General features: G+C 40.1%; 1 protein-coding gene across 2 annotated transcripts; it reads right to left on the minus strand.

Annotated features, from left to right (window-relative positions):
• Positions 1-234: 234 nt before the first annotated feature.
• On the minus strand, positions 235-26,277 carry IRF6 (interferon regulatory factor 6). 2 transcript variants are annotated; one of them, XM_070745613.1, is made up of 9 exons: positions 26,182-26,277; positions 22,838-23,022; positions 14,506-14,682; positions 13,118-13,322; positions 12,118-12,240; positions 8,349-8,507; positions 3,108-3,500; positions 2,711-2,829; positions 235-760 (listed from the first exon to the last, which is right to left on the minus strand). In XM_070745613.1, exons 3-9 carry the CDS (start codon positions 14,677-14,679, stop codon positions 539-541), a joined length of 1,395 nt encoding a protein of 464 aa, XP_070601714.1. In that variant the 5' UTR covers positions 14,680-14,682; positions 22,838-23,022; positions 26,182-26,277; the 3' UTR covers positions 235-538. The 2 variants fall into 2 exon arrangements, with proteins under 2 accessions (XP_070601714.1, XP_070601715.1); XM_070745614.1 differs by lacking the exon at positions 22,838-23,022 and having other exon boundaries at positions 26,182-26,266.
• Positions 26,278-26,359: the final 82 nt, after the last annotated feature.

The raw sequence follows: 26,359 nt of genomic DNA on the forward strand, positions 1-26,359 counted from the left end.
GAAGAAACCTTCCCTGGGTCTTCCCGACGTCATTGGGCTCCCCCCCCCCGCAATACCCCCGTGTTTCCCCGAAAGTAAGACATATGTCTTACTTTCGGGGTAGGGCTTATATTAGCCGACCCCCCTGAAACCCCCCATATGTCTTACAATCAGGGGTGTCTTACTATCGGGGAAACACGGTAGAACACATTTAACCTATTTTAAAAATACTCTAAGAATGAAGTAGGAGTGAAGTTAGTAAGTAAATAAAAAGCAACTTTAAAAAAAAGCACAGTATTACATGCAAGCAAAGAAAAGTTTAAAGCTTTACATTTATATAGTTACATTTATAAAAGTGAAAACAACTAGAGAAATATGTCTACATGTATTTAACTTGATCAATTTTTGCTAAATTATTTAAAACAGATTACATTGTATATCAACATTCCTTATTAAAATGACACATACTGAAGAGATATTTAAAAGTGTTCCTATTTCAATTAATTTCGATCTAGAAATGAAGAATCCAGAAATTGCTTGGTTATTCAACACCGGGATATCACTGTGCTGTGAGGGGTGGAGTCATCTGCATATTTGGTGACTGCACTGGCCAACTTTCTTGGTGATTCTGCAGCAGACGGTAGAGTTGTTTCAGCTGGGCAACAATGTTATCCTTGATATCCGGGATAGAGATCTGTAGACGCACACTGCCACTGTCAAAGGAGCGGGTGAAGTCACCAGAGAACATTTCATAGATCATCCGTGCTACAATTGGAATTACCTGTTTGAAAAGAAAGTTTGTGTTAATCTAATATAAGACGATATCTAATATTATCCTAAAAGTTCATCTGGAAACGTAGAATAAACCAAACGCTCAAGCTGGTGAAGACTATTGAGAAATATACTCTTGACTGATCATATTTACACTTCCCGCACAATCTCAAAGGATTCACGGTGCTTTACAAAGTTAGAAGTATATATTTAGAGTTTATATAACTTGCTTCTTTGAGATCGAAGTCATGAAAACATTTCAGGACAGAGGTAGAAAAAAAATGCAGCAACTATCAGCATTCTATTCAGCACTGAAATGGAAAAAGAAAAGTAGTGTTCCATCCCAAAGGTGCTTTTCAAAAGGCAACTAACATCCTTGATTTTATTTTCCTTGAAAAGGTTTCACTTCTTATCCAAGAAGCTGCTTCAGTTCTGAACTGAAGAAGATTCTTTGATGAAGTGAAAGATTTTTAAGGAACAAACCAAGGAAATCCAGTTGCCTTTTGAAAAGCACCTTTGGAACAACCATTACCCTAGATGATTGAAAATCTTCATTAATATGTAGTATTTCATCAAAACATTATTAGCTACTATGGATTATGTCACCTGTGAACAGTCCTGCAATGAAGAGGAGCCATGGAGGGAAAAAATGCACCAACAACTATGCGCCAACTGCTATACCATTAAGTATTTCAAAACAACTGTTTCCAAGGACATTCGGGTACTTGATTGATTTCCATTAACTCATTAATGCAAATCCAAGTCTGTGATTTCTACAGTCCACACTATATTTCATATTTAAGACAAACCTGCTCAAATCCAGCACTAACACAACAAGGCAAAGGTTCTTTCCATAGCAGCAAGAGATCAGCAAAAACAATAGATACTAAAAGGAAAAAAGCTCTGTCTTTCATGGAATAATAAATAATAATAATATTAATAAATAATAAATGGAATTGTATAATCATGTCTATGGGATTACTTGAGTTGTAGATCTGCATCCCTATGGCCAGATTCATAACTGTGTAAACCACTATCATTAGTAAATCACATCAATATATTCATACAATTTTTTAGCTATGTTCTGCAATATAGAAAACATAGTATTTTGGTTTGTACAGCATAGACAAACCATACTATGGCTGATTAGCACATTATTATTAACACAATGTGTCAAGACTCCATCATCATTTATACACATGTAAAACAATTATTATTTTGGTAATTGGTTAATAGCAGAGATATTCACTGACTATAGGTTCTAGTCGCTTGAAATTACTTTTGGCATAAAATATTTGTAATCTTTCATTTAAATTGTTAGGAAATTTCTAATTAGGCTAGTTCTTATCAAAGTGAATAGGAATTGGTGTCAAAAGATAAGACGTTCTGACTATTTAGTCTGACTCTAATGATGGTGATAGACCAAAATAAATCACATTAGAAACTTAATTCTTCAAGGTACACTGCTACCACTATTAAATGGGAAAGATATTCTTCCCAAAATCAGTCTTTCCTTTCAGTGTCATTTTATTGGGTTTCATTCAATCCATTACATTTCCTTAGTTCAGACATTGGTAGCTTCACTGCATTAGACAAAAAGGAAATGTGGATCCTGATTTTCATTCTCAGATTCGTATTAAATCAGATTTGAGAATGGGTGTCATTGATTGATTGATTGACTGACTGGACTTGTATGCCGCCCCTCTCTCACTGTCTCTCTCACTGTCTTTAACAGTCTTTCCTTTGGTTCATCTTGCTCAATACAAGAAAACCTGAAAACAAGAGATGAAACGTGTGCACTAATGAACTAGCAGCTCTGGCTCTTTATAATATTCAAAAAGAACACATGAAGCAGATTTTACACATTCTAGGTGAAGATTTATTCTATGGTAGATGCAACTTCAGTCTTCTGCTAAGGAGTACTAGCATAAAGTATTTTTGCAGCAAATGGTCTTCTTACCTGAACAACAATCAGCTTTCGCTCTTTTGATTTTCCATCTGGCCATTCTTCTCCAAAACAAAAATAGATTTCATATGGTGGCTGTATACTAATCTGTCCTTTCTGATGGGCAATTAACTCTAAATTACAGAAATAATGTGAAAAGGAGAGATAGAGTATGTGATAAATTACATTATTATGATTAGAGAACAGATTAGTTATGTCCAGTAAGATATGCATACATTTGAAAATGACATATTTGAAGAAATTACTTGAAGCAATTATCCTTCCCTCAACTTCCTATTGTATTAATTGATCCAATTAATAAATTGGATTTGCCTTCAAGGGTTAAAGGTTAAAATAAACAACACTGCTAATTATTCATTGATAGTGATACAAAGGCATTAGAGCTACTCACCACTTAGAAATGTTTCCAAACAAAAGAGCTTAACTCTCTTCTGTCTTTCAATTAAGTTTGGTGTGGTGGAGGAAGGTGCACATGGCCCAGACCAATATACTTTGCACTGGCAAAGTCTGATAGCATAGATAGCATGGCCACTGACTTCTAGTATTAGCCCTCTGTCCATTACATCAAGCAGCCGGCTGGTGAACAGCTTTTGTTTTTCATTCGGGATGGATTCAGGCCCTGGAAATTTGACTTGCTCCAAATTAATAGGCCCGAAGAGTTCTTCTTGATCTGGCATAGGACCTAATTCTCCATAGAAAAGTCTGCAGCCTTGGGGGTTGCTCACAGTCATTGTCTGCCCAAACTCCTTGCCACGATATTCAAACTTGATTTCAAGATCTGTCACTTAAGAAAAATATATTATTAATTATATATTATTAACAGCAGGCACTATAATTGTATTGTACCATATCTAACTACCGTATATACTCGAGTATAAGCCGAGTTTTTCAGCCCAAAAAATGGGCTGAAAAACACAACCTCGGCTTATACTCAGGTCATTGACAAAGTCACCACACGAGGGCGCCATTGCTTGAGCCAGAGCGAGGAGGCACCAGCTTTTGTCCGCTCTCGCACGCCGTAGTTCCTCTCCCTGGCTCAAGCAAACGAGGCAGCCATTTGCTCCAACTGAGATTCTCCTCCCCCTCCTTTGAAAGGATTTAAACTGTTTAAAAAATGGTATTTTGTGGTAGTTGCTGTCCTTGCTTGGATAGGATCTAATAATGTGTTATGAGGCAGAGCTAGACAGGAATTCTTTTTCTATCTGTCTATCTTTCTATCTATCTATTTTTCTATCTATCTATTTTTCTATCTGTCTATTTTTCTATCTATCTATCTATTTTTCTATCTGTCTGTCTATCTATCTATCTATCTGTATCTATTTCTATCTATCTATCTATCTATCTATTTTCTATCTTTCTATCAATCTATTTTTCTATCTATCTATTTTTCTTTCTTTCTATCTATCTATCTATCTATCTATCTGTATCTATTTCTATCTATCTATCTATCTATCTATCTATCTATTTTTCTATCTGTCTGTCTGTCTGTCTGTCTATCTTTCTATCTATATCTATCTATCTATCTATCTATCTATCTATCTATCTATCTATTTGGTTTTCTATGCTGATAACCTCACAGCAGCTAATGCTGAAGCTCTTCTTTGGATACACTTATTTATTTGTTTGTTTGTTTGTTTATTTATTTAATTGGATTTGTACGCCATCCCTCTCCAAGGACTCAGGGTGGCTCACAGCATATATAAAAACAGAACAATAATGTAAATCCAATTAATGATGAGAAGGAATCCAGTTTTGAAGGATTTTAACTCTTAGGTTTTAGCTTTGTTGCTGATCGAGCTACTTTTTTTACTTTTTACTTTATTGTTAATATTGTTAATTTGTTTACCCTCTTTTAAATTTACAGAGCTAGTTTACTGGTTTTCTTTAAAATAAATATTCTAAAACATGTCTCAATTAATGTAATTTTATTGTTTTCCATTTTTATAAGTTACCAGTAGCCACTGCATTTTCTAACTTCGGCTTATACTCGGGTCAATACGTTTTCCCAGTTTTTGTGGCAAAAATTGGTGCCTCGGCTTATACTCGGGTCGGCTTATACTCGAGTATATACGGTAAATAAAATCAATACAAAGCAGGACAGACTACAGGTATTAGGGGGGGAAAGATATAATTTGCCATAATTACAAAAAAAAAAAATACCCTAAAAATCATGGAGTCAGATAGATTTTAAAATTACTGTTAAAAGACCTGCCATTATATGAATCCAGTGCTTGCCCATAGCAGCAATCTAATCACCTATTATACCTATTGCTTACCCATAGCAACAATCTAATCACCTGTTATATGCTCAATGGCTACCCAATTAATGACAAGCCACCCTAACATCATTAATCAACATTTCAACAGCTTTCAACTATAAGTAGTCATTTCTTAACAACTATTTGTTCAGCACCTATTTGAAAGTAGGATAGCACTGGACTAGAGATTTATGGCCTATGCCTGAAATTACAAACACAGCAGCCTTCCAATGAGATGATAAAAATTTGGTGTTTGGTGATGCAGGCCTTAAGACCATGGGGGTGTTGTAATTCTGTCCCACCTGCCTATACCATCCTCTCCAGCATCTGAAATACAGGCCCAAGGCCTTTGATAATCTCAGCCAGCTGCCACTGCCCCAAGCTTTGATGTCAGCTTCAACACCACCAACTGCCAAGCAGAAATACCACCATGAAGCATTGTCCAAGGCAGGCAAACCTTAAGGAATTGTATGATTTCCAAGCATCCCCCAAAATTTCCCATCTTCAGGTGTTTTTCTCCTGCTGTTGAGAGGCCAAGTGTTGAGTCCCGGCAACAGTCGGCCCTCACTGATTGGAGCACCAGCCGAGCAGGAACAGGGAAGATGTTCATTGGTCGCCGTGTCTGACAGCTCTATATAACAGAACTGTCACAATGTGGCTGAGGTGATCTTCTGCGCTCTGCTGATCACTGTTTGCTTTCGTTTTGCTGTTCTTCTACTGTTGCAACGTTCAGAATTAAAAGAAGTTGCTTCATGTCTGTCTATTACTGAGAGGCCTTCCCAGAACTGCCTTGAAGCCAATTCTAGAAGGACTTCTGAACTGTCAGATAGGCCATGTGGACCTCTCAATAGCAGGGGGGGGGGAAACACCTAAAACTAGACGATGCACAGTGAGGAAAACTCACTGCCATTCTCCAAAGTGTGTGAACCTTGCGGAATGGCACAATTGCCGCTGCTGCACAATGCTGCTGAGGAAATGCCACACGTTGCTTACCTTCAGCAGTTTTTTCGTTTGCTGTTGAGAGACCCGTGCAGTCTATCCAATGTTTCAGAAGGCTTCTGAGGCTTCACTAGATCTTTCTTTCTCTTGCTCTCTCTCTTGCTTTCTTTCTCTCTTGTTTGCTTTCTCTCTTGCTTTCTTTCTTTCTCTCTTTCTCTTTCTCTTGTTTTCTTTCTCTGAGCTTCGCGGCACACCTGATCATGTCTCACGGCACACTAGTGTGCCACGGCACACTGGTTGAAAAACACTGCTCTAAAGCAGAGGTCCCCAACCTTTTTTGCACCAGGGACCGGCTTTCAGCTAGACCAGTTTTCCATGGCCCGGTGGGGGGGGGAGCTAGCTGTCAGCGGCGCCGTAAAAGGGGCGATCAAGAGAGGAATGGGTGAATGAATGGACGGAGGGTGGGAAGGAAGGAAGGAAAGAGGGAAGGTACAGGAACAGAAGAAGGGTGCAAAGAAGCAAAGAAAGGTGTGAAAGGGGAGAGTAAGAGAGGAAGGAGTGAAAGAAGGGAATGAGGGAGGAAAGAAGGGAGGAAGGAAAAGGAAAGCAAGAAATGGAGGGAGGAAAGGAAGGGAGGAAAGGAAGGAAGGAAGGAAGGAAGAAGGAAAGAGGGAAGGGACAGGAACAGAGGAAGGAAGCAAGGAAACTTATGAAAGGGGAGAGTAAGAGAGGAAGGACTGGAGGGAGGGAGGGAAGAAGGTAGGAAGGAGAAAGAAAAGAAATAGAGGAAGGAAAGGTAAAAGAGAGAAAGAAAAAGAGCAAGAAAGAAAGAAAGAAAGAGAAAGAAAGAAAGAAAGAAAGAAAGGCAACTTCAAAGAAAGGCTCACTGAGCATCTCTCTCTCTCTCTCTCTTTCTATCCCTCTTTCTTTCTTTCTCTTCCTTTCTCTCTCTCCTCTTCCTTTATCTCCTCTTTCTCTCCCCCCTCTCTCCCCCTTTCCCTCTCTCTTTCTCTCTCCCTCTCTTGCTATCTCTCCCCCCTTTCCCTCTCTTTCTCCCTCTCTTTCTCTCTCTCCCCCCTCTCTCTTTCTCTCTCTCTCCCCCTCTTTCTCTCTCTTCTTCTCACTTTCTCTCTCTTGTTTTCTTTCTGTCTCTTTTGCTTTCTCTCTCTCTCACTCTTTCTCTCTTGTTTTGTTTCTCACGCTCTTTCTCTCTCTTGTTCTCTCTCTCTTGCTATCTCTTTCTCTCCCCCCCTTTCTCTCACTCTCTCTTTCTCACTTTCTCTCTATCTTGCTGTCTGTTGCTTTCACTCACTCTCGTTCTCTCTCCGTTCTTCTCAGCGGTGACGCGCGCACGCCCTGCCCGCCTCACATTTGCCGAGAGGACTTTCGCCCCGGGCTCTCAGCAAGGGGGTTTGCTTGAGAGGCGGGGCCGGCGGAAGGTGATATTCAATGTCGGGGGCGCACGGGCGGTTTTGCGCGCGCTCCCTATCTCCCTGCTAGCCCACTCGGAATACGTATTCAAAATAAGAAAAGCCTTTGCCGGCGAAGGCTTTTCTTATTTTGAATACAGTATTCCGAGTGGGCTAGCAGGGAGATAGGGAGCGCGCGCAAAACCGCCCGTGCGCCCCCGACATTGAATATCACCTTCCGCCGGCCCCGCCTCTCATGCAGCCCCCTTGCTGAGAGCCCGGGGCGAAAGTCCTCTCGGCAAATGTGAGGCGGGCAGGGCGTGCGTTCCGGGTGCGGGAGGAGCTGCGGTGAAAGGCAGGAGGTGGCAGAGGAGCAGAGGGGGCAAATCGGGCGGGCGGTGGGCAGCGCGGAAAGGCCGAGGGGGCCCTGGCGCCGCGGACCGGCTGAAAACCCCCAACGGCCCGGGCCCGGTCCCGGTCCGCGGACCGGCGGTTGGAGACCCCTGCTCTAAAGGACCCAAGTCTCTATTTCTGGCTTAGGCCTCATGCTTCTACTGAGAAATGCCACACTGCAGGGCCATGCTATAGCTTTGTACCACACTGTAGCATCCTCCCAGCTTGTCCAGGTCCTACACTGGATCTTGCAGGACTTTCCCCATAGCTCAGCTTAATGATTGCAAGTGCAAGTGCCAAGATGATGGCCATGGACCAAAGTGGTTGTGTGGGCATCTCACTTAATAACTGCAAGAACATATGACCAAATTACAATTTCAATTGTGGTAATAGGACAAGGATCCCATGCAGGTTTCTTTTACTGGCTGATTACAATAAATGTACTTTAAATCAGAGTTGTTTCCTGCCCAGACCAATTTGAATAACAACTGCAGAAGAATGCTTGTATTTGTTCAACAAGTCTTCCAGAAATGCAGCTTATTTATTAGAGGTGAGACTCAAGACTTTCCAAATAAAAGAGTGCATGATTTGTCCTCTATTTATTCTAGTGGCTCCTGGGCCAAAAAGACTTACTTGGAAGTGAGCTAATCCAAAGTTCAGGAGAGCTGTACATATCATGTTGTAGAGCTGGCAAGGCAGGAGGCATTGGCATCTCCATATCTTCAGGTTCATTCTTTGGCCACACAGCTTCAGGGCTACAGGTTTCTGCACTGGCGGGAGCCATTGGGGAATCTAAGTAAAATGGATGAAATATAATCAGGTAATCCCAACCTCTTCCTAACATTTATAAAGAGATCCAATCATTTTCATAAACAAGCAGATATCATTCTACTTCCTATGCAAGTCAGTACAAGTAATCTTGTACCATTGGAATGTCACCTCTCCTTTCATCTAACCTGATAATCTAAATTGAAAGCTTGAATTATTTTCCTCTAGTAAGTCTTTTATTAGTGCAATCCAACGCTTTGGGTCCTTAAATCCCAGGATTGTCAGCCAAGTGAAAGATGGTAGTTTTAAAGCCAAACATAATTATATATTTCTAGTCAGCATAGCTAAGGAGCTGCTTTGTGAGTGCCTCAACCCTTTCCTCATTGCAACCTGAAGCTACTGGATAAGGTTATCCATCACTATGGAGTGGGGATTCACAAATATGCCAACAACAACATCCCCTTGTAGGTATGATTGGTTTTAAAATAAGTTTTTTTAGTTGTTGTAGTATTGGATTTACATGCTGTTTATATTATTGTTGTTAGCCGCCCCGAGTCTACGGAGAGGGGCGGCATACAAATCCAATAAATAAATAAATAAACAACAACAATTGTTAAGTTGCCACTGTTAAATCAGTGCTAAGAGACTGCTTCAGTTCAACAGGTTTCTTTTATTCATCTTGGACATAAGAAACGCTCTCTACAACAATGAACTCCCAACAAGGACAACGGCTAATCCGTTGCCCTATTTATACATTTCTATTAGGCGGGAACATTTTCAGACAACCGTTTAATTTTGGCGGTTCTTTTAATTCAAGCCGCAGCTTAACCAATCAGCGATTTTACTGCTTATTTCTTTTAAGACATAACAACAACAATAATAATTTATTAGATTTGTATGCCACCCCTCTCCAAGGACTCGGGGCGGCTCACAACAACATAAACAGTGTACAAATCCAAGTTTTAAAAATACAATTTAAAACCCTTATAATAAAATAAAATAATCATACAATCCAATCAACCAACCTTAACAATTTTGGGGGGGGGAGTAATTTCCCCATGCCTGACGACAAAGACGAATTTTTAATATTTTTAAAATAATTTTTAATAACTTATGAAAGGCGAGGAGGGTTGGGACAGTCCTAATCTCTGGGGGGAGTTGGTTCCAAGGCTCTTCCCCTGGGTCCCACCAGACAACATTGTTTAGTCGACAGGACCCAGAGAAGGCCAACTCTGTGGGACCTAATCGGCCACTGGGATGCAGAATACCAAGTTCTGCATCTCCTTTCTAAACCAACTAAGCCCCAAGTGTTCCCAGCACCTGGAAGTTGTGAGGATTTGAATGGCAGAGGACAGGCTTCAATTCAACCTTGGCCAGAGTCACTGTAGGTCAGTGATGGTGAACCTATAGCACGGGTGCCACAGGTGGCACGCGGAGCCATATCTGCTGGCACACAAGCTGCTGCCCTAGTTCCAGCTCCAAGGTGTGTGTGTGGACAGCTGATTTTTGGTTCATACAGAGGGTCTGGGATGGCGTTTTTGACTTCCAGAGAGCCACCAGGAAGATGGGGGAGGGCATTTTTCCTCTCCTCTGGCTCCAGAGAAGCCTTTGTAGCCTGGGGAGGGCAAAACACAAGTCTATTGGGCCCACCAGAAGTTGGGAAATACTGTTTCTACCTCCAGAGGGCCATCAGGGGGTGGGGGAAGCTGTTTGTGCCCTCTCGAGGCATCAAATTATGGGCATGGGCACTCAAGCAACTGTGATAGCACGTGCACACGCACTTTCAGCACCCGAGGGAAAAAAGGTTCGCCATCACTGCTGTAGGTTTTAAGGCCTTCTGGTTCTGGGGGTTTTCCAGCTTTAATTCAGCGTGGGAGTAGACTTCTTCAGCCAGAGCTGGTATGCAGAGCTGGTATGCAGTTTACCACAACTTTTGTTCCTGTTCAAAGAGCTGCGGCAACTCAGGCCAAAAAGGTTTTCCATAGGTTTGTCTTATGCACCAATTGTACCCATTTCTGAACTGGAAGACCTTAGTCATGGTGACTCACGCCTAGAGCCTGGATTAGACTACTCTGTCACTGCATGCCAGGGAATGTATGTTTCTATAATTCAGAGATGGCTGCAGAGCTGCTACATTTATACATCTGCAATTGTTAACATTCTGGCTAGGGGGCACTCAATCAGCATGCAGGACGTGCGCTTTCTGCATGCTGGGTAAGGGGATTTCCCTGTTGGGATTTGGGAGGTGTGCACATCAGCCTTTCTGCGGCCATTTGCAACACTTACCTATCCACCCTAAATCAAGCTTTAGTCACCTCCTGTTTGGATTACTGTATCACGTTCTAAATGGAGCTATCCTTGAAGGGCATTTAGAAGCCACAACTGGCCTCGAAATGCAGCCGTGCAGGCAGGTTTTAGTTTTTCTCATTATACATATGTAAAAACACTGCCCCACAGGTTGCACTGGCTCCCAGTAGGCTCCCAAGTACAATTTAAGATGCTGGTGGTCATCATCTATAAAGCCTTCTACAGCTTAGGGCAGGGTTGCTAGTAGACCAAAAGAGAAGATCAAGAAAGCTTTAGATGCAAAGCGTATGAAAAAAAATAAAAAATAAAATGTGTCACTGGTCGATTAAGAAAACTTTTTTAAAAATAACTACATGGCACCATCAAAATGTAATTTCAACAAGGTCTAAGTCTAGAAAATTAATGCAGAGGTATTTGTTGAACCAATGATGCATTAAAACCTGAAAAACCTGAATTTAGCTCCAGGGAATTCCAAGACTTTTAAAGTTGTTATAGATTGCCTTTGCCAGGAAGGTGTGTCTGTTCCTGCTATGCTGTGGGAATTTACCTTCCTCTAATAGAGTACGGTACACAGTGTGTATGTGGGAGGGACAATATGCCTCCATGGAAACATCCCACTGTGGTCTAGTCTTCTTAAGCTGTTTCAAATAGCAGAGCTGGACACCATATGACATGCATACACTTATCTAGGGTTATAAAATCTAGACAACTAGCAAATAACAACAAAAGGTTTGATATTTCTGTATCTGTTGCCATCTAGCGGTTGTTCAGATTCCTGCAGAGTAAATACCATTGTCATAACTTATTCCACCCATTCATTAATTCCAAAGCTTTGGTGTCATAATCTTCAGGAACCCAATTAAATAAATGTTCAGCAGCAAGGGAGTGCCCTTTGTTTTAAATCCTGACCTGCCTTACATCAAACAGACCTGAAGCAAATAAAAGCAGGATTATGCCACACACATTTAGAAAGATATCAAGTCAATAATTAAGATTCTGAATTCCACTTAATATTAGATTAAGTGGCTGCAGTATGTCAATAAGTATATACACTCACCTGCATTTTTTATTAAATGTCTAACAAATACACAAAAAGCAGGATGAAAGTATTTACTAAGGAGTTCAGCATATACTACTTGTGCTAAATATAAGCTATATCTCTGTAGCATGTTGCATGCTAATTTAGTTGCATCTAGAGATAAAGTTGCATCTTTGAGAAATCATTTGTCAAAATGTTGTTTAGTTCAAAATTAACAAAAATAAAACAGTGTTTTAAAACATAGATTTAAATTCAGTTTCATTAATCATGTCAGAATAATCTACTAACCATTGATATTAAGAAATGGAAAACTGTCTTGTATTGTTACATGCTGAGACTCATTTAATTCATCTTCATCTTCATCATCTACATCATTATCCTTTTCATCCCATGGAACTGAACCGGTGGATCCTGGAAAAAACATAGGAATTGAAATATTGGAAAGTAATTAACAATCAAATTTTTAATAAAACCTAGGAAAAAAATGGAATTCTTCTTTAGATCTATGACAATGTTGCAGAGTAAAAGGGGTTTTTTTGGAACTCTTATGCTAAATATTCTTTGGTTTCCAAACATAGGAATGTCTGTGAAATCCAAAATTCATTTTTGGTTCTTTAGGTCTGTTGGCATAAAACAGTTCTCTCTAGAGTTTGAGAGTTTCAGGATAATACTATGTCTATCACTAAGCTATGTAGCCAGAGTGTTAGAAAGTAAAAGGCAGATAAGAAAGTTTGCTTTCTCAAATATTTATTGGCCCTTCAGATTCAAAAACTAACCCAAGTTATTGTATTTCTTCCAACCATGTGCGGACAAAGCCTTTTAGCAAACATGAAATGTGCAACCAAAGTTCCTAACAAATGCCATCTAGCCTAGTACTCTTTTTAGAATAGGAGTTTTTGTAATTATCTCCATATTTCAGTTCAAATATGATGCAAAAGGAAACCCATGGTCCACCATCAGAGATGCATAAAAAAACAGACATTCCAAAACCTAAATTTTGTGTTCTTCCTCTGGATCCTTGCCAGGATGCATTTGAACTTCAAAGTTTTTAATTGATGTTGGCTTTTAAAAGGAAGCTGAGCTATTTAGATTGTACCATATAGTTAGTAAATCCCATCTTAAGTACAGTCAATTAAATAACACAATGGATAAATTGATTATGTTTGTTCAATATAGTTGCCGTATTCACTTAAACCTAAGTAACCCAGGAGACCTCACTACCAAGAAGACAATTAGTTTAGGATTAGCTACACGCTTCTCTAAACAGAAGAGTTTCTCTGTTTCTCACCAGGATTAATAATTGGCGTCAGGGATGGTGGGATGTCACATACTTCATAAATTTTAATTGGATTCATTGGTACTTCTTTAGTACCATCGTATATGAGCTTGAATTCACGGCTTTTGTTGAGAGCACACCGGAGTTGGGCTTTCCATTTTGCGGGGTCAGGATCATCAACCCCTTCTTGATACTTCCCTGTTTCCACAGCCCACGCCTGGGAGCAAAGTACATCATGTCAGTTAAGTGTTGTCATTATGCCAGCTTCTGTTGAACTGTGCTGCCAAACAAACTCTCATCTATAAGATACACCTAGGCAATAAATACTTTCTGCAACAGGTAATTGTTTCCTTTCCTTTCCTTTCTAAAAAACCCAGATGTCTATTAGATATTTTCTTCCTTGAGCTTTTTCTAACAAGATACCTGACTCTGTTAAAACAAATCAACTCAATATTACCATTCCTTTTTTTAAAATGCTGAATTGAATTCCAGGTTTATCTAGATAAAATTAATTCACTATCTTCAGGAATACAAGGTAAAAGAAGAAACCTACACCAAACAAAAAACCCACTAACAAATGCTGATTATTTTTCTTTATAAGATTGTCAGAAATGTTTGCATGAAAAATCTTACCTATTTATACAAATAGCATGCATTGCTGAAATTTATTTCATGAAAACAAGTGTATAATTTTTTTTAACTCCAGATGAATACAATCCTCAGCAAAATGCTAAGAAGAAAATCCAACAGAGTTGAATGAGGCTAACTCCAAAGAAAGTGAGGTGCCTAAGATAAGGAACTTTAGCAATAAGTGACAAGAACAAAGGTGGAGAGTTGAAAATTAGATAATTAAAATGCTGAATCTGAAAAGTCTCAGAAAGAAAGCCACAATACACCAGGAAAATTAGTTCTGCTATAGCACAAAGTACACAGGGTAGGCAGAGACTGAAGGGGATTTTTATCTACTAAGTACCTGAAACCCTATCTGAATACATTATGTTTTGTATATCACTTTGCCCTTCATTTGTCCCTGTGCATTAATGCCTTTATACTGCATGCATGCTTCTCCACATAGGATTTCAGGTTCAGAATGTGATTCTGCTTATGAAAACAATGCAGGATAAATCTCCATCAGGTAACTATTTTATTGTTTACAAAAGAGCAAATTTAAGAATATACATATACTACTTTTGCTATTATTAATGTCATCTATCCATTGAAGAGAGAGGGAGGGAGGAAAGTAGACAGAGAGGGCAGGGGGGAAGGAAGAAGGAGAGAGATAGAGAGACAGACAGACAGACAGAGACAGAGGCAGAGGCAGACATAGAGAAAGAAACAGAGACAGACAGACAGAGAATGCAATCATGTAGCATACTAGCAGAAGTACATTTTTCCGTTACCTTAAAAATTGTATTTTCTTCTTCATGCTGAGGACTATGTCGAGTTGCATGCTTCCAAGGAATTTGAAAGCGCTTTGCATCCCTATTAAGCCACATAAGACCTGGATACATTCCACTGTCTACTTGAGCTACCAGCCAGGGTTTCAGTCGAACTCTGCGTGGATGCGATGCCATTATCTAGAAGGATAAAATACACACAGCCAACAATGTGAGGAGTTTGTAGGAATCCCCATTTTCTAAAGAATAAAGCAATAAAAACCAATTGTGATTGTAATCATGTTGCTCTAATTTTCTTGTAACCAACTGTTCTATCAACTCATCTTATTTCTTTGTAGATCAAAAGACAGAGAGGCCAACTTAACTTTTTCAGTATACTGAGACCACCAATTGTCACATAGGCAAAACAATTGTTCAAACTGAATTAAGTTATGCATACGGTAGTATACCTTTACAATGAAATATAGCAGCATGTATAGAAAATGGAGGGAGAGAGTTCCCACACTCTGGAACATCTTTTTCCAGAATTTTTGCTCCCACTATTTTGATCTTTAGGAAGAGTCTGAAGATTTTGCTGTGTCATTGTTTCTGGAGATCCAGCAGTAGTGATAAACCTTGGCAATGGTTATATTAAATGGAATGTGGTTGGCAAAGATAATATTAAACAGTTATATTAAATGGAATCTCCAAAACTATAAGAATTATCAAAAAAAAATGTAAAGCTTTTAATAGGTACCACAAATACCATAAAAAGAGCTCTTGGAAATTTGGAAGTGAAAGGAAAATTAAATAGACTATCATTCCATTGTGAGGAAAAAATAATGGGACTTTGGGAGGAAATACAGTGGAACCCCGACATAAGAGCTGCTCTACTTAAGAGCAACTCGAGATAAGAGCTGGGAGGGGAGAGATATTTTTGTTCTACTTACAAGCCCAAATTCGAGATACAAGCGCCAAGGAGCTGTCTCCTGAAGCCAAACGCTAACTTCCGCGTTCGGCTTCAGGAGACAGCTGCGAAGCGGCGCGCGTGTTTTAAAAGGTTGCAGCCGGCCTGGGGGGCTCGGGGGGGTGCTTGCAGCTTTCTTTCTTGCTCTTTTTCTTTCTCTCTTTTACCTTCCCTTCCTCTATTTCTTCTTTTCTTTCTCCTTCCCACCTTCTTCCCTCCCTCCCTCCCTCCCTCCCTTATTCCTCTCTTACTCTCCCCTTTCATAAGTTTCCTTGCTTCCTTCCTCTGTTCCTGTCCCTTCCCCCTTTCTTTCTTTCTTTCTTTCTTTCTTGCTTTCTTTCTTGCTCTTTTTCTTTCTCTCTTTTACCTTCCCTTCCTCTATTTCTTCTTTTCTTTCTCCTTCCCACCTTCTTCCCTCCCTCCCTTCACTCATTCCTCTCTTACTCTCCCCTTTCATAAGTTTCCTTGCTTCCTTCCTCTGTTCCTGTCCCTTCCCTCTTTCCTTCCTTCCTTCCCACCCTCCGTCCATTCATTCACCCATTCCTCTCTTGATCGCTTAAAGCCGGTCCCTGGTGCAAAAAGGGTTGGGGACCTCTGTCCTACAGGATTGGGTGGCAGAGAAGTTGAACATATGTAAATTTAAAAGTTTAAGAAAGTTTACAAGTTAAGTGAAAGAAACTTCATTATTCATTTATATGTACATGTACATTTCTTCATTAAAAACATGTCTTTCTGCATAATTTAGACTAACTTTGTGAGTTTTTTGAGGACTGGAACCAATTAAAATTATTTACATTAATTCCTATAGGGAAAAGTCGTTCGAGATAAGAGCTGCTCGACTTAAGAGCCCAGGTCCGGAACGAATTAAACTCGTATCTCGAGGTACCACTGTAGTGGACAGAAGAGCCAACAAACAGACCAGTTCTTGTAATTTCTCTACAGACCAGTAGATAATTTGCGATCACCCACAAATGTCCCAGATAGTTGTTCCCTGTGAGGACTTTACACAATAACAATCTCCAGCAAGTTTAGAATTCTGGAAAATAAGGAAATAGACATCTTGCTCAAATTGAGACTGATACCTTTAAAAGGACAATGAATTCACTGCTTCCTTTTCTAATCACTTTGGAAAATTGGTTGCAAACTGTTTTTCAGTTATTACAAATGTTAGAATTAGCATGTTTTATAGCATTGGATGATTTTCCCTCAAATATCTGTGAAAAACAAATAAATACAAGTGTAGGGTTTGGGGAATAAGCAGTAAAAGAATAATTGAAACTTTTTTTGAAAGTTAAAAACAGACAAATGTTAGATTTTAAAAATTGAACACTAGAGAGAAATAGAACAAACTAAAGATTACAGTTAAAGGGGAAGAATACTTGAATTCAATTTAAAAATATAGAATGAAATCCTTCAAATATTCGAGGTTTTTTAAAAAAATGGACTCAGGAATTAATTTTAAGGGTGTCTGCCTCTATAGATACAGTATGTTTAAAATACGTTATGGAACTAGTTTTACATGACAGAACTGAGATTGATTTGAAAAAATATTTAAAAATGATAAGTTATAAAAATGACATGGAAAAAGAAACTCTACTGGGTGTACTAATGAAATCACATGTTATCTTAATAATTAAAAGTGAGGTGCAAATAACAAACCAAGAGTAGCCTGGATAACTTTTCTCTTTTGGATTTATAAAAGAAACTTGTTAAAGCTTTGAAAAACTTTGTGACAAGGGACGAAGATAAACTGAAAAGAAACCAAGTTCTAGGTTTCAAATCTTGAAGGGACTAAAGATTGTTAAAAGTAAAAGGAAGAAATATAATGTTGGTTTATTTGATCAAGATTAAAATAGAGACATTATCTCAGGAAGACGACTCAGGAAACCATAGACTTGTCAGCTTGACATAGTAGGCAAAGTCTCTGACAGAAGTATGTATGACTCTGAACATTTAGGCGAAAAAGGGAACTAGCATAGATTTGTTGCAAGCAAATTGTGCCAAATTGACTTATCTCTTTCATTGAAAGAATAACTTAGTAGATCAAAGTGAATAAGAAAAATTAAGGAGATGAAAGAAAATATCATAGACATACCTGAACCTCAGCAAAATATTCAATAAAGTACTTCATAACATTCTCTTTTATACAAAGGTAAAATGAAGACTACATGATAATATAATTAGATAAACACACAGCTCACTGACTGTACTCATTAATGGCTTGACTTCAGGTTAAAGAGGAGCTTGTGTTCTATGACTTTGTGGTCGAGGTTAAATATTGTACAACATATCTAATATTACAAGAGGGCATACAGGAAAAACTTAAAACTGTGAGGCTTGCCTAATAATTTTAGATGAAAGAGGATTTTTAAAAAGATCAAACTAGACAAACTTGAGCAATACATTGACCCAAATAACAAGCAATTTAACAGAGAAAAATACAATTTTCTGCATTTGGATAGGAAAATGTAAGAGATGAATGGAAGTTATGGAGGAAAACATGGTTTGTACTACATGTGAAATAGATCTGTGTTCAATCAAGATCAAACATCAGCAATATGATGCAGTATCTAAAAAGTCAAACAATATTTTGCAATACATTAACAGAAGCATAGAGTCCATATCACAGACATAATTCAATTCTACATGTCCTAGTCAGACACTATCTAGAACAGTAGTTCTCAACCTGGGGGTCGGGATCACTTTGGGGGTCGAACAACCATTTCACAGGGGTCACCTAAGACCTTTAGAAAAGACAGACTTCCCATGGTGTTAAAAACTAAAGCTTCTGTTCTGGTGCCTTGGAAAATATTTTTACAATTGGATCAATCAGGTATTTACAGTAGGGGTGTCCCTCTGACCTTCCTGCCAATCAGCTTAAAGAGAATTGGGAGAATTGGAGCTAGACTTATGGTTGGGGGTCACCACAACATGAGGAACTGTATTAAGGGGTCACGGCATTAGCAAGGTTGAGAACCACTGATCTAGAATATTTGGTCCAGGTCTGACCACCACAGTGCAGAAAGGACAATAATAATTTAAATCAAATTCAAAAGAGGGCTATTAAGACAGTGATGGAGCTGGAAACAAGGCTGCATGAGGAATAATATGTACAAGATCCAAGTATGTTAAGTCTTTAAAGAAATGAGGCTAAAATAAGATATGATAATGCCTTCAAAAACCTGTTCATACAGAGGCAGCATTGGACTTGAGACAGCACGATCAGAACCAACAGATTACAATTACAAAATCAGGAATGAGGAAGATTTCCTGGCAGAACACGCCCTCACCTAGTGGAAAACACATCGGGCTGAGTATTCCTTCAAATAGAAGCTAATAGTCATAGGCAATGTTCCCTCTAATTTTTTTTCGGTGTGGGCGGAAAAGTATAGTGTCTGAGCAGCAGTCCCCTTGGGACTGGGCGGCATAGAAATAAACAAACAAACAAACAAACAAATAAATAAATAAATAAGAAAAAATTCCTTCTTTTTTATTAAAATAAATTAATAATTTAAAAAACCCAAAACCCATTACTATTAAAACTAAAACAACCAGCAAAACCAAAAACATAACTATTAATAAAAACAGGTGAGGGCTGGGGTTTTTTTTCTCTGTTATTATTTAAGTGCTTTTAACATATGCTTTAAATCAAGAGTCACTTCTTTCTCTGTTTCTCTCTCTTTCCTGTCATTCTCTGCATCAATCATTTTCTCATTTCTCTTTTTTCTCCCCTTTTTTTCTATCATTTCTCTCTCTACCTTCCACTCTTTTCTCTCTCTCTCTTGCTTTCTCTCTCTCTCTCTTGCATTCTTCCTCTCTCTCTTGCTTTCTTCCTCTCTCTCACTCTCTTCCTTCCTTCCTCCCTCTCTCATCTCTTTCTCTCTCCTCCTCCTCTTGCTCTCTCTCTCTTTTTCTCACTTTCTCTCTCTTGTTTTCTTTCTCTCTCTCACTTTCTCTCTTGTTTTCTTTCTCTCACTCTTGCTCTCTCTTGTTCTCTCTCTTTTGCTATCTCTTTCTCTCCCCGCTCTTTCTCTCTCTCTTTCTCACTTTCTCTCTATCTTGCTCTGTCGCTCTCACTCTCTCTCGTTCTCTCTCCATTCTTCTCACAGTGGAGGCCGGCAAAGGTGATTTTCAATGTCCAGCGGGCGGGCGGGCACGCAGGCAGGCACGCGGGCAGGCACATGGGCAGGCGCGCATGCTCCCCATCCCCCTGCCAACCCGCCCGGAGCATTCAAAGTAAGAAAAATCTTCGCCAGCAAAGGTTTTTCTTATTTTGAATGTTCCAAGTGGGTTGGCAGGGGGATGGGGAGAGTGCGCATCCACGCGTCCAACATTGAAAATCACCTTCGCCGGCTCCGCTGTGAGAATGCCTGCCCCGCCGCTCCTGCAGCCCCCTCGCTGAGAGCCCGGGACGAAAGCGCTCTCGGCAAAGGGGCTGTGACAGCAGCGGGGCGGGCGTTCCCGCGCCTCAAGGTGGGAAGCGGAGGAGAAAGAGAGGCCGGAGGCGCAGGGGGGGCAAGGGCGGCCGCGGCTCCGTGCACGCCCTTGGAGGGGGTGTCTTCGCTGTGGTGACTCCCTCGACTGCCTCCCATACATCTGACGCAAGTTTGCCTCCTGGAGCATCTGGGCACAGAAAGGCAAAAGGGTTCACCCTGGCTGGATCAACTCGGCTTCAGCCAAACCTATGAGTCACCACAGTGAAGGAAAGGTGCCGGCTACGAAGCGAGTGAGCAAACCCTTCAGCATGTGAAGGAAGCAGGTAGCAGCAGCAGCAGCAGCAGCCACCTTTCGGTCAAAGAAGTGGGAGGTTCTCCCCTCTCACCCACCTGGGTTTCTCTCTTTGGCACAGTGTATGGGAAGTGTATGCTCCTCCTCACCGCCTCAGAGTCCCTCTTTTGTTTTTTAAGCATTAAAGTTTTGGATTTTTTTTATTCCTCTCACCTCACCTTCTTTCTTCAGCAGCGACTGTCCTCCTCTTTTTCTTCCTTCTCCTCCCACCCAAATTCCAAGCTTTTATTTCTTTCCTAATGGATTTGCACGCATTATTTGCTTTTACATTGATTCCTATGGGAAAAATTGCTTCTACTTACAAACTTTTCTACTTAAGAACCTGGTCACGGAACGAATTAAGTTCTTAAGTAAAGGTACCACTGTATATCAGTGGACCACGTTTTTCATCCATTCTGTGAGATTTATGGCAATTTACTTTAATAGAATACAAATAAAATGGAAATAGAATAAAACAAAATAGAAATGTTTGTTGTGCATCCTCAATGCTAGGTATCAGAACAGTTTGTTATGGTAACTAAAAATTATAATTTAAGGCACATCTACGGGGTCAAGTAGCCTGTACAATACTACGTAGAATGAGATGAAAAAAATAAACAATGTAGAATAGGGTTATCCAACCCCAAGTCTACAGACTGAACCGGTCCACGGCATGCCAGAAACCAGATTATGCAAACAAACTAGACCCCATCTCTGGGATGAAGGCAGCACACAAAGCCATGCCCCTTCTGGCTAGGAGAAAAACCTGTTCTCATGGAACTGGTGGCTGGTGCCCAAAGATTTGGGGCTGCCAAAGTAGACAGCATAGCCAAAGGTTTTCTCTACATCAAGTTTTCTGTTACACACATTTTAACTGCTTTTTTTTTTTTGGTGAGATCTCAAATTATTAAGTTCCCAGACCCTATGCAGACAACAAATGAAAATCTTCAATACTGCAGATTAGTGCACTGCAGAAAACAACTACAGAAGAAACTACATTCACTGACAAGCACATACTGCTGTGATGGCGAATCTATGGCACGTGTGGGCAACGTGGCACATCAAACCAGGTCACCCGGTATGTGTGGCTTTGTCAGTTGGTCTTCTGGGTTTCTGTTGCGCACATTTCAAGTGCCCACAATGATCAACTGTCCTTTGTGTGCATGGCATTGCTGAAAATCAATGTGAGCATGCACGCCGGCCATATGATTGTTGGGCGCACATGCATGCTAGATCCCAGAGGTTTGGCTTTTCAAGAACACTCACTCGCCAAACTTCTGGATTCTAGCATGCATGTACACCTGACGATTGGCCAGTTTCTGGCACTGCCACATGTGTGAAGGATGCCTTCACACATGTGGCAGTGCCAGAAACTGGCCAATCATCAGGTGTACATGCATGCTAGAATCCAGAAGTTTGGCTTTTCTGGAGCATGATCCCGAGGAGCAAGCATACATGTGATGTTTCCACGCAACCTTTTCAGCATTTGGTGCTGAAAAGGTTTGCCATCTTGAAGAACATAACCAGACATATTAAAGATACCACACTTGTCTTTACTGAAATAGATTTTATACTTTTTTTCATGGATCATTTCTTCAGATAATCAGGTCTATCAATTATGGAAGCTATATCACATTTCAATCACATTCAAATTCAGAATATCAACTGTTGGAAAACTTAAGAAAAGAGTACTAATATACTGCATATCCACTTGTAGGTTTTCCAAGGCACGAATCCCAGCGGCCAATAAGGTCCCACAGAGTTGGCCTTCTCCGGGTCCTGTCAACCAAACAATGTCGTTTGGCGGGCCCCAGAGGAAGAGCCTTCTTTGTGGCGGCACCGGCCCTCTGGAATCAACTCCCCCCAGAGATCAGAACGGCCCCCACCCTCCTTGTCTTTCGCAAATTACTCAAGACCCACCTTTATCGCCAGGCATGGGGGAACTGAGACATCCTCCCCCAGGCTTTTATATTTTATGTTTGGTATGTATGTGTTGTATGGTTTTAATTGCTGGGGTTTTATATACGTTTTATTTTTAGTATTAGATTTGTTTCACTGTTATATTGTTTCTATTATAGTTGTGAGCTGCCCCGAGTCTTCGGAGAGGGACGGCATACAAATCTAAATAATAATAATAATAATAATAATAATAATAATAATAATAATAATAATAATAATTTGTAGGTCCATCATGAAAATGAAATATTATATTGAAATAGGTCACTGATTTTTATTCTTACACATCTTACACATAACTTTACAGTGGCATAAGCACCATAAGGTGAAAGTAACAGGGAACAAGGCATGTTACAATGCTAAACAATGCAAAAGGTAACCCATACAGAGTATAAATAAAAAATACAGAAGAAAGAAGAAGAAAAATGCATCCAATCAGAATGATGGTGGTTCATATCTAATAATCTGTATACATAATGCAAATCAGGTTTCTATATTTATGCACGTAATTTCTTTCTGTAAAGCTATTCATTTCCAATCCCAATTTAACCCAAATATGTGGGTATCACTGCTGCAAATGGTTTCCAAAACCTGGGGCAAGAGTCATTTTTCTGTAACAATTTTTAAAGTCTAAGTAATATAACAAAAAATAAAAGATTTACCAACCTCCTGCAATAATACAAATCAAGGTATTGCTGCAAACACTATCCAACTTTGGTTTAACTACTTCTAGTTTTTCATTGGCGGATGCTGGGGTTTCACTATTTCCAGAGTGGCCCCACGGGACAGGCCTAAGCACCCCATGGGCCGGATCCAGGCTGCAGGCCTTGAGTTTGACACCCCTGTAATAACTGGAAGGAACAAATTAGGAGGAACAAGACAATATGGGTGAAGAAAATAAAATCTATGCATTTCCAACTGTTCATGGCTTCTGACTATAATCCTTAAAGCAAAATTGGAGAAGGCCATACACAGAGTGATTATTTTAAGTTTTGTATACAGATTTCAGCAAGCGAAGGAATAAAAACTGGATTCAAAAATAAAATCCCTGAAATACCCATTTTTGAAAATATAGACAAGATTAGAGAAACCTAAAGCAATACTAATAAGCAGAATTTAAATAAATCCTGAATGCAACTTTCATGTTTACATCTATAATGTCCTTCATTAATATTTCCCATCTTATTTCATATTTCATATTAATATTTCACATCTTCAGAAAGGGACGGCATACAACTCTAATAAATTATTATTATTATTATTATTATTATTATTATTATTATTATACAAATTGTTTTTAACTTTAAAAATGCTCAGAGTCTTCGGAGAGGGGTGGCATACAAATCTAATAAATTATTATTATTATTATTATTATTATTATTATTACTATTATTATTAGATTTCTACTATTACATTGAAATGGAATATCTAATTATGCATTATCTTTACTAATCAGCAGTTCTGTCCAGTGAAGGGCATTTTCTTCCAACATCTTTCAGTGCAAATTGGGTGTTCTGGAGTGGAGCTCCATTTGCTACCTCACTGCGTCGTCCCCCCCTGTCCGGGCATGGGATACATAACTAGTTCCCAATTACTTCCCCTGGAGTATAGACAGTGGGGACTACTTCCCGGACAGGGGGAATGCAGTGGCATAGTGAAAATGGAGCCCCACTCCAGAGCACTCAATTTGCACTGAAAGATGTTGAAAGAAAATGCAGGGCATCTTGCATAAGCCACGCCCACAGTGTGGTAGTAAAACATTTGGTAGCCCTTCACTGAGCCCACCTCTACTTCTGTCCTTTACATTTTTTTTAAAGGAAAACTTCCTCAAGAGGGTGAAGGAAGTACAACAGACAATATGTAAAACAAGCCAGTGTCAACTTTCATCCTAGTACCGACACAACCAAATTAGGAAAACTTAGATAGAATTCCCACCTCTTCCATCACAACTGCTCTGATATCATTTCTATGACTCATCTTCAGAAAAACTACAGCATAGATCTTAGCAACTGAACTTGTTTTTCCCTTTATAGTATTGGCTTTACAGAATTACTGAAAGTTATCCAAGTAGACTTTCAAATAGCCATAGACATACAGTACAATGGTACTGTCCAAATCAGCTATGCTGGCTGGAGAATTCTGGGAGTTGAAGTCTACAAGTCTTAAAGTTGCCAATTTTGAAGACCTCTGGTCCAAATTATAATGTTAATACTAAGATTTCTGATTCTTGGTGTTCGGGCTCAAAATCATATTCTAGTACATTTTACACTGCATTATGAAAACATTGACATTTACAAATAGTGGAACAAAATGATATCAATAGGTTTGTTATTGCTCTTCTCCTTGATCAAGGCACAATGCTTGAAGCAGCATATAAAATTCAAGCAAGAATACAACTGTGAAATTTGTGAGAGAGGACAATCATAACCTTGGTCACAAGGACAGCAAAAACAACAAACCCACAAAGCCTTTGTTGATATATGTTATCTAAAAAATCATCTGCAATAGTAATCCACACCTCCATGCATTACTTACAAACAAACAAACAAACAAACATGTATAGTGTACAATTCTGTGTTTTCTTTAAAGTGCTACATAAAGGTTGATTTCAGATTTTAGTTTCAGATATCTAATCCAGTAAAACACTACCAAGTGCAATGATGCTGTTATGGAAAGATGCACAAAATATAAAAGGTTACAGCTTTTGTACTGCTTTGTAGGAAATGTTTCAAAGATCTGATCTCATTTCTAAAACTGGTTTGTGTACTTATGGCATTGTCATCATCCTGCATTTACTCAACCTGCATTTCATACCAAGGTTTGCTTAAATATAATTGTACATCCACTTGGTTGAGATTGGGATTCTTCTAGACCTCAATTTTAATGAATATCATGGATCAGTCTTGCCAAGTAGGTAGACTACAATGTGTCACAATACCACATGTATAGTTTCTCTGGAGAGCATTAGGCTGAATAAATCGAGCCTAGATCCTTCATTTCAGTATGATCAAATAGCTAAAATGTTTAATACACTGCTAAATCATCAAATGAGGATAATTTGCAAATTAAAGAACTTTTTAAAAAATGTTTTCCAGTTCAATCTATGACTTGGAAGGGGATCGGATTAACAGAGTTGGAAGGGACCTTGCAGGGCACCTAGTTCAACCCACTGCCAAAGCAGGAGACCCTTAACATTTGCCTCTAGGAAGAAGTAGCGCAAATCCAATCAGTGTAGCAAATACCCCGGATAAACAGTGCTGAGCTGTAAATCTGACTGCTGGTAAAGAAACAGCTTCTCCTACAATTATCCTGAATTGGGAGTCTAAGGAAAGTCTTCTCTACCGCCTTGCCTTCTCAACCGACTTTGAACTTCTAAGGAAACACGCTAGGATCAATGCCGGGCTATAGTTGTACCTGCCTGCCGCTACTTTTGAAAGATTGGGAGGATGTTTACATGCAGGAGTAAATAATCGACAAGCGTCGTAACAAGCCCGCAGTGAACTCCGGGCACGAACTCGCTGAAACTTCCCTCGGGTAGAGGCCTCTTATGGGGGCGGGAGGGGGAGAAGGCTCGTCAGGTTTTCCCACGAACCCAAAAGGCAGAGGGGCAACGTCGGAAGCCTTTTGCAGCAGGATTCAGGGGGGAGACACGACGCTCAGCCTCCTTCAGAAATGGAGAGGGACGAGGAGGAATTACTCGCGCGCAAAATGAACCCGAGGGAAAACTGAGGCAGAAGCTTAGCTGGGAAGGGAAGAGTCGGGGAAAGCCAATCGTCGGGGGGAGCAGAAGAGCGTAAAGGCGAGCACACGCGCGCGCGAGAGGGGCGCGAGTGAGGAAAAAAAAAACGCGGGGAGAAAAGGCTCGTGCGAGCCCGAAGCTCCTGCAACTCAGGAGCGGAAGTGCTCTTTGGATTGCACATAGCCGACCCGACCTTCAAGGGGTTCCCCGACGGGCTTCCCCTATCCCCCCACCCCACCCCCCACACACACCCAGCTCCCGTAAAACTTACCGCTCCTTCGACTAGACTCCCACCCTAGGTGTGTAATGCAGCTCGCTCACCTGGCCCAGGTACGGAGGCTCCTGGATCCGCCCCCTCGGGTCGCGTAGGGGAAGTGAAGGAGGGCCGAGCTTCCAAGGGGTGTGGACGGGGAAAAGGGAGGAGATGCCAAAGTGCGGGGAAGAATGGA

Source organism: Erythrolamprus reginae, chromosome 3 (genome assembly GCF_031021105.1).
Source record: "Erythrolamprus reginae isolate rEryReg1 chromosome 3, rEryReg1.hap1, whole genome shotgun sequence".
In the NCBI taxonomy this organism is placed as follows: domain Eukaryota; kingdom Metazoa; phylum Chordata; class Lepidosauria; order Squamata; family Dipsadidae; genus Erythrolamprus; species Erythrolamprus reginae.

Coding starts and splice junctions, on each gene's coding strand:
- IRF6 (XM_070745613.1), bottom strand. CDS start 14,679: ATGGCATCGCATCCACGCAGAGTTCGACTGAAACCCTGGCTGGTAGCT. Junction 12,241..13,117: donor GACGCCAATTATTAATCCTG/GTGAGAAACAGA, acceptor TGTTTTTTCCAG/GATCCACCGGTTCAGTTCCA. Junction 3,501..8,348: donor TTGGATTAGCTCACTTCCAA/GTAAGTCTTTTT, acceptor ATTTTTCTTAAG/TGACAGATCTTGAAATCAAG.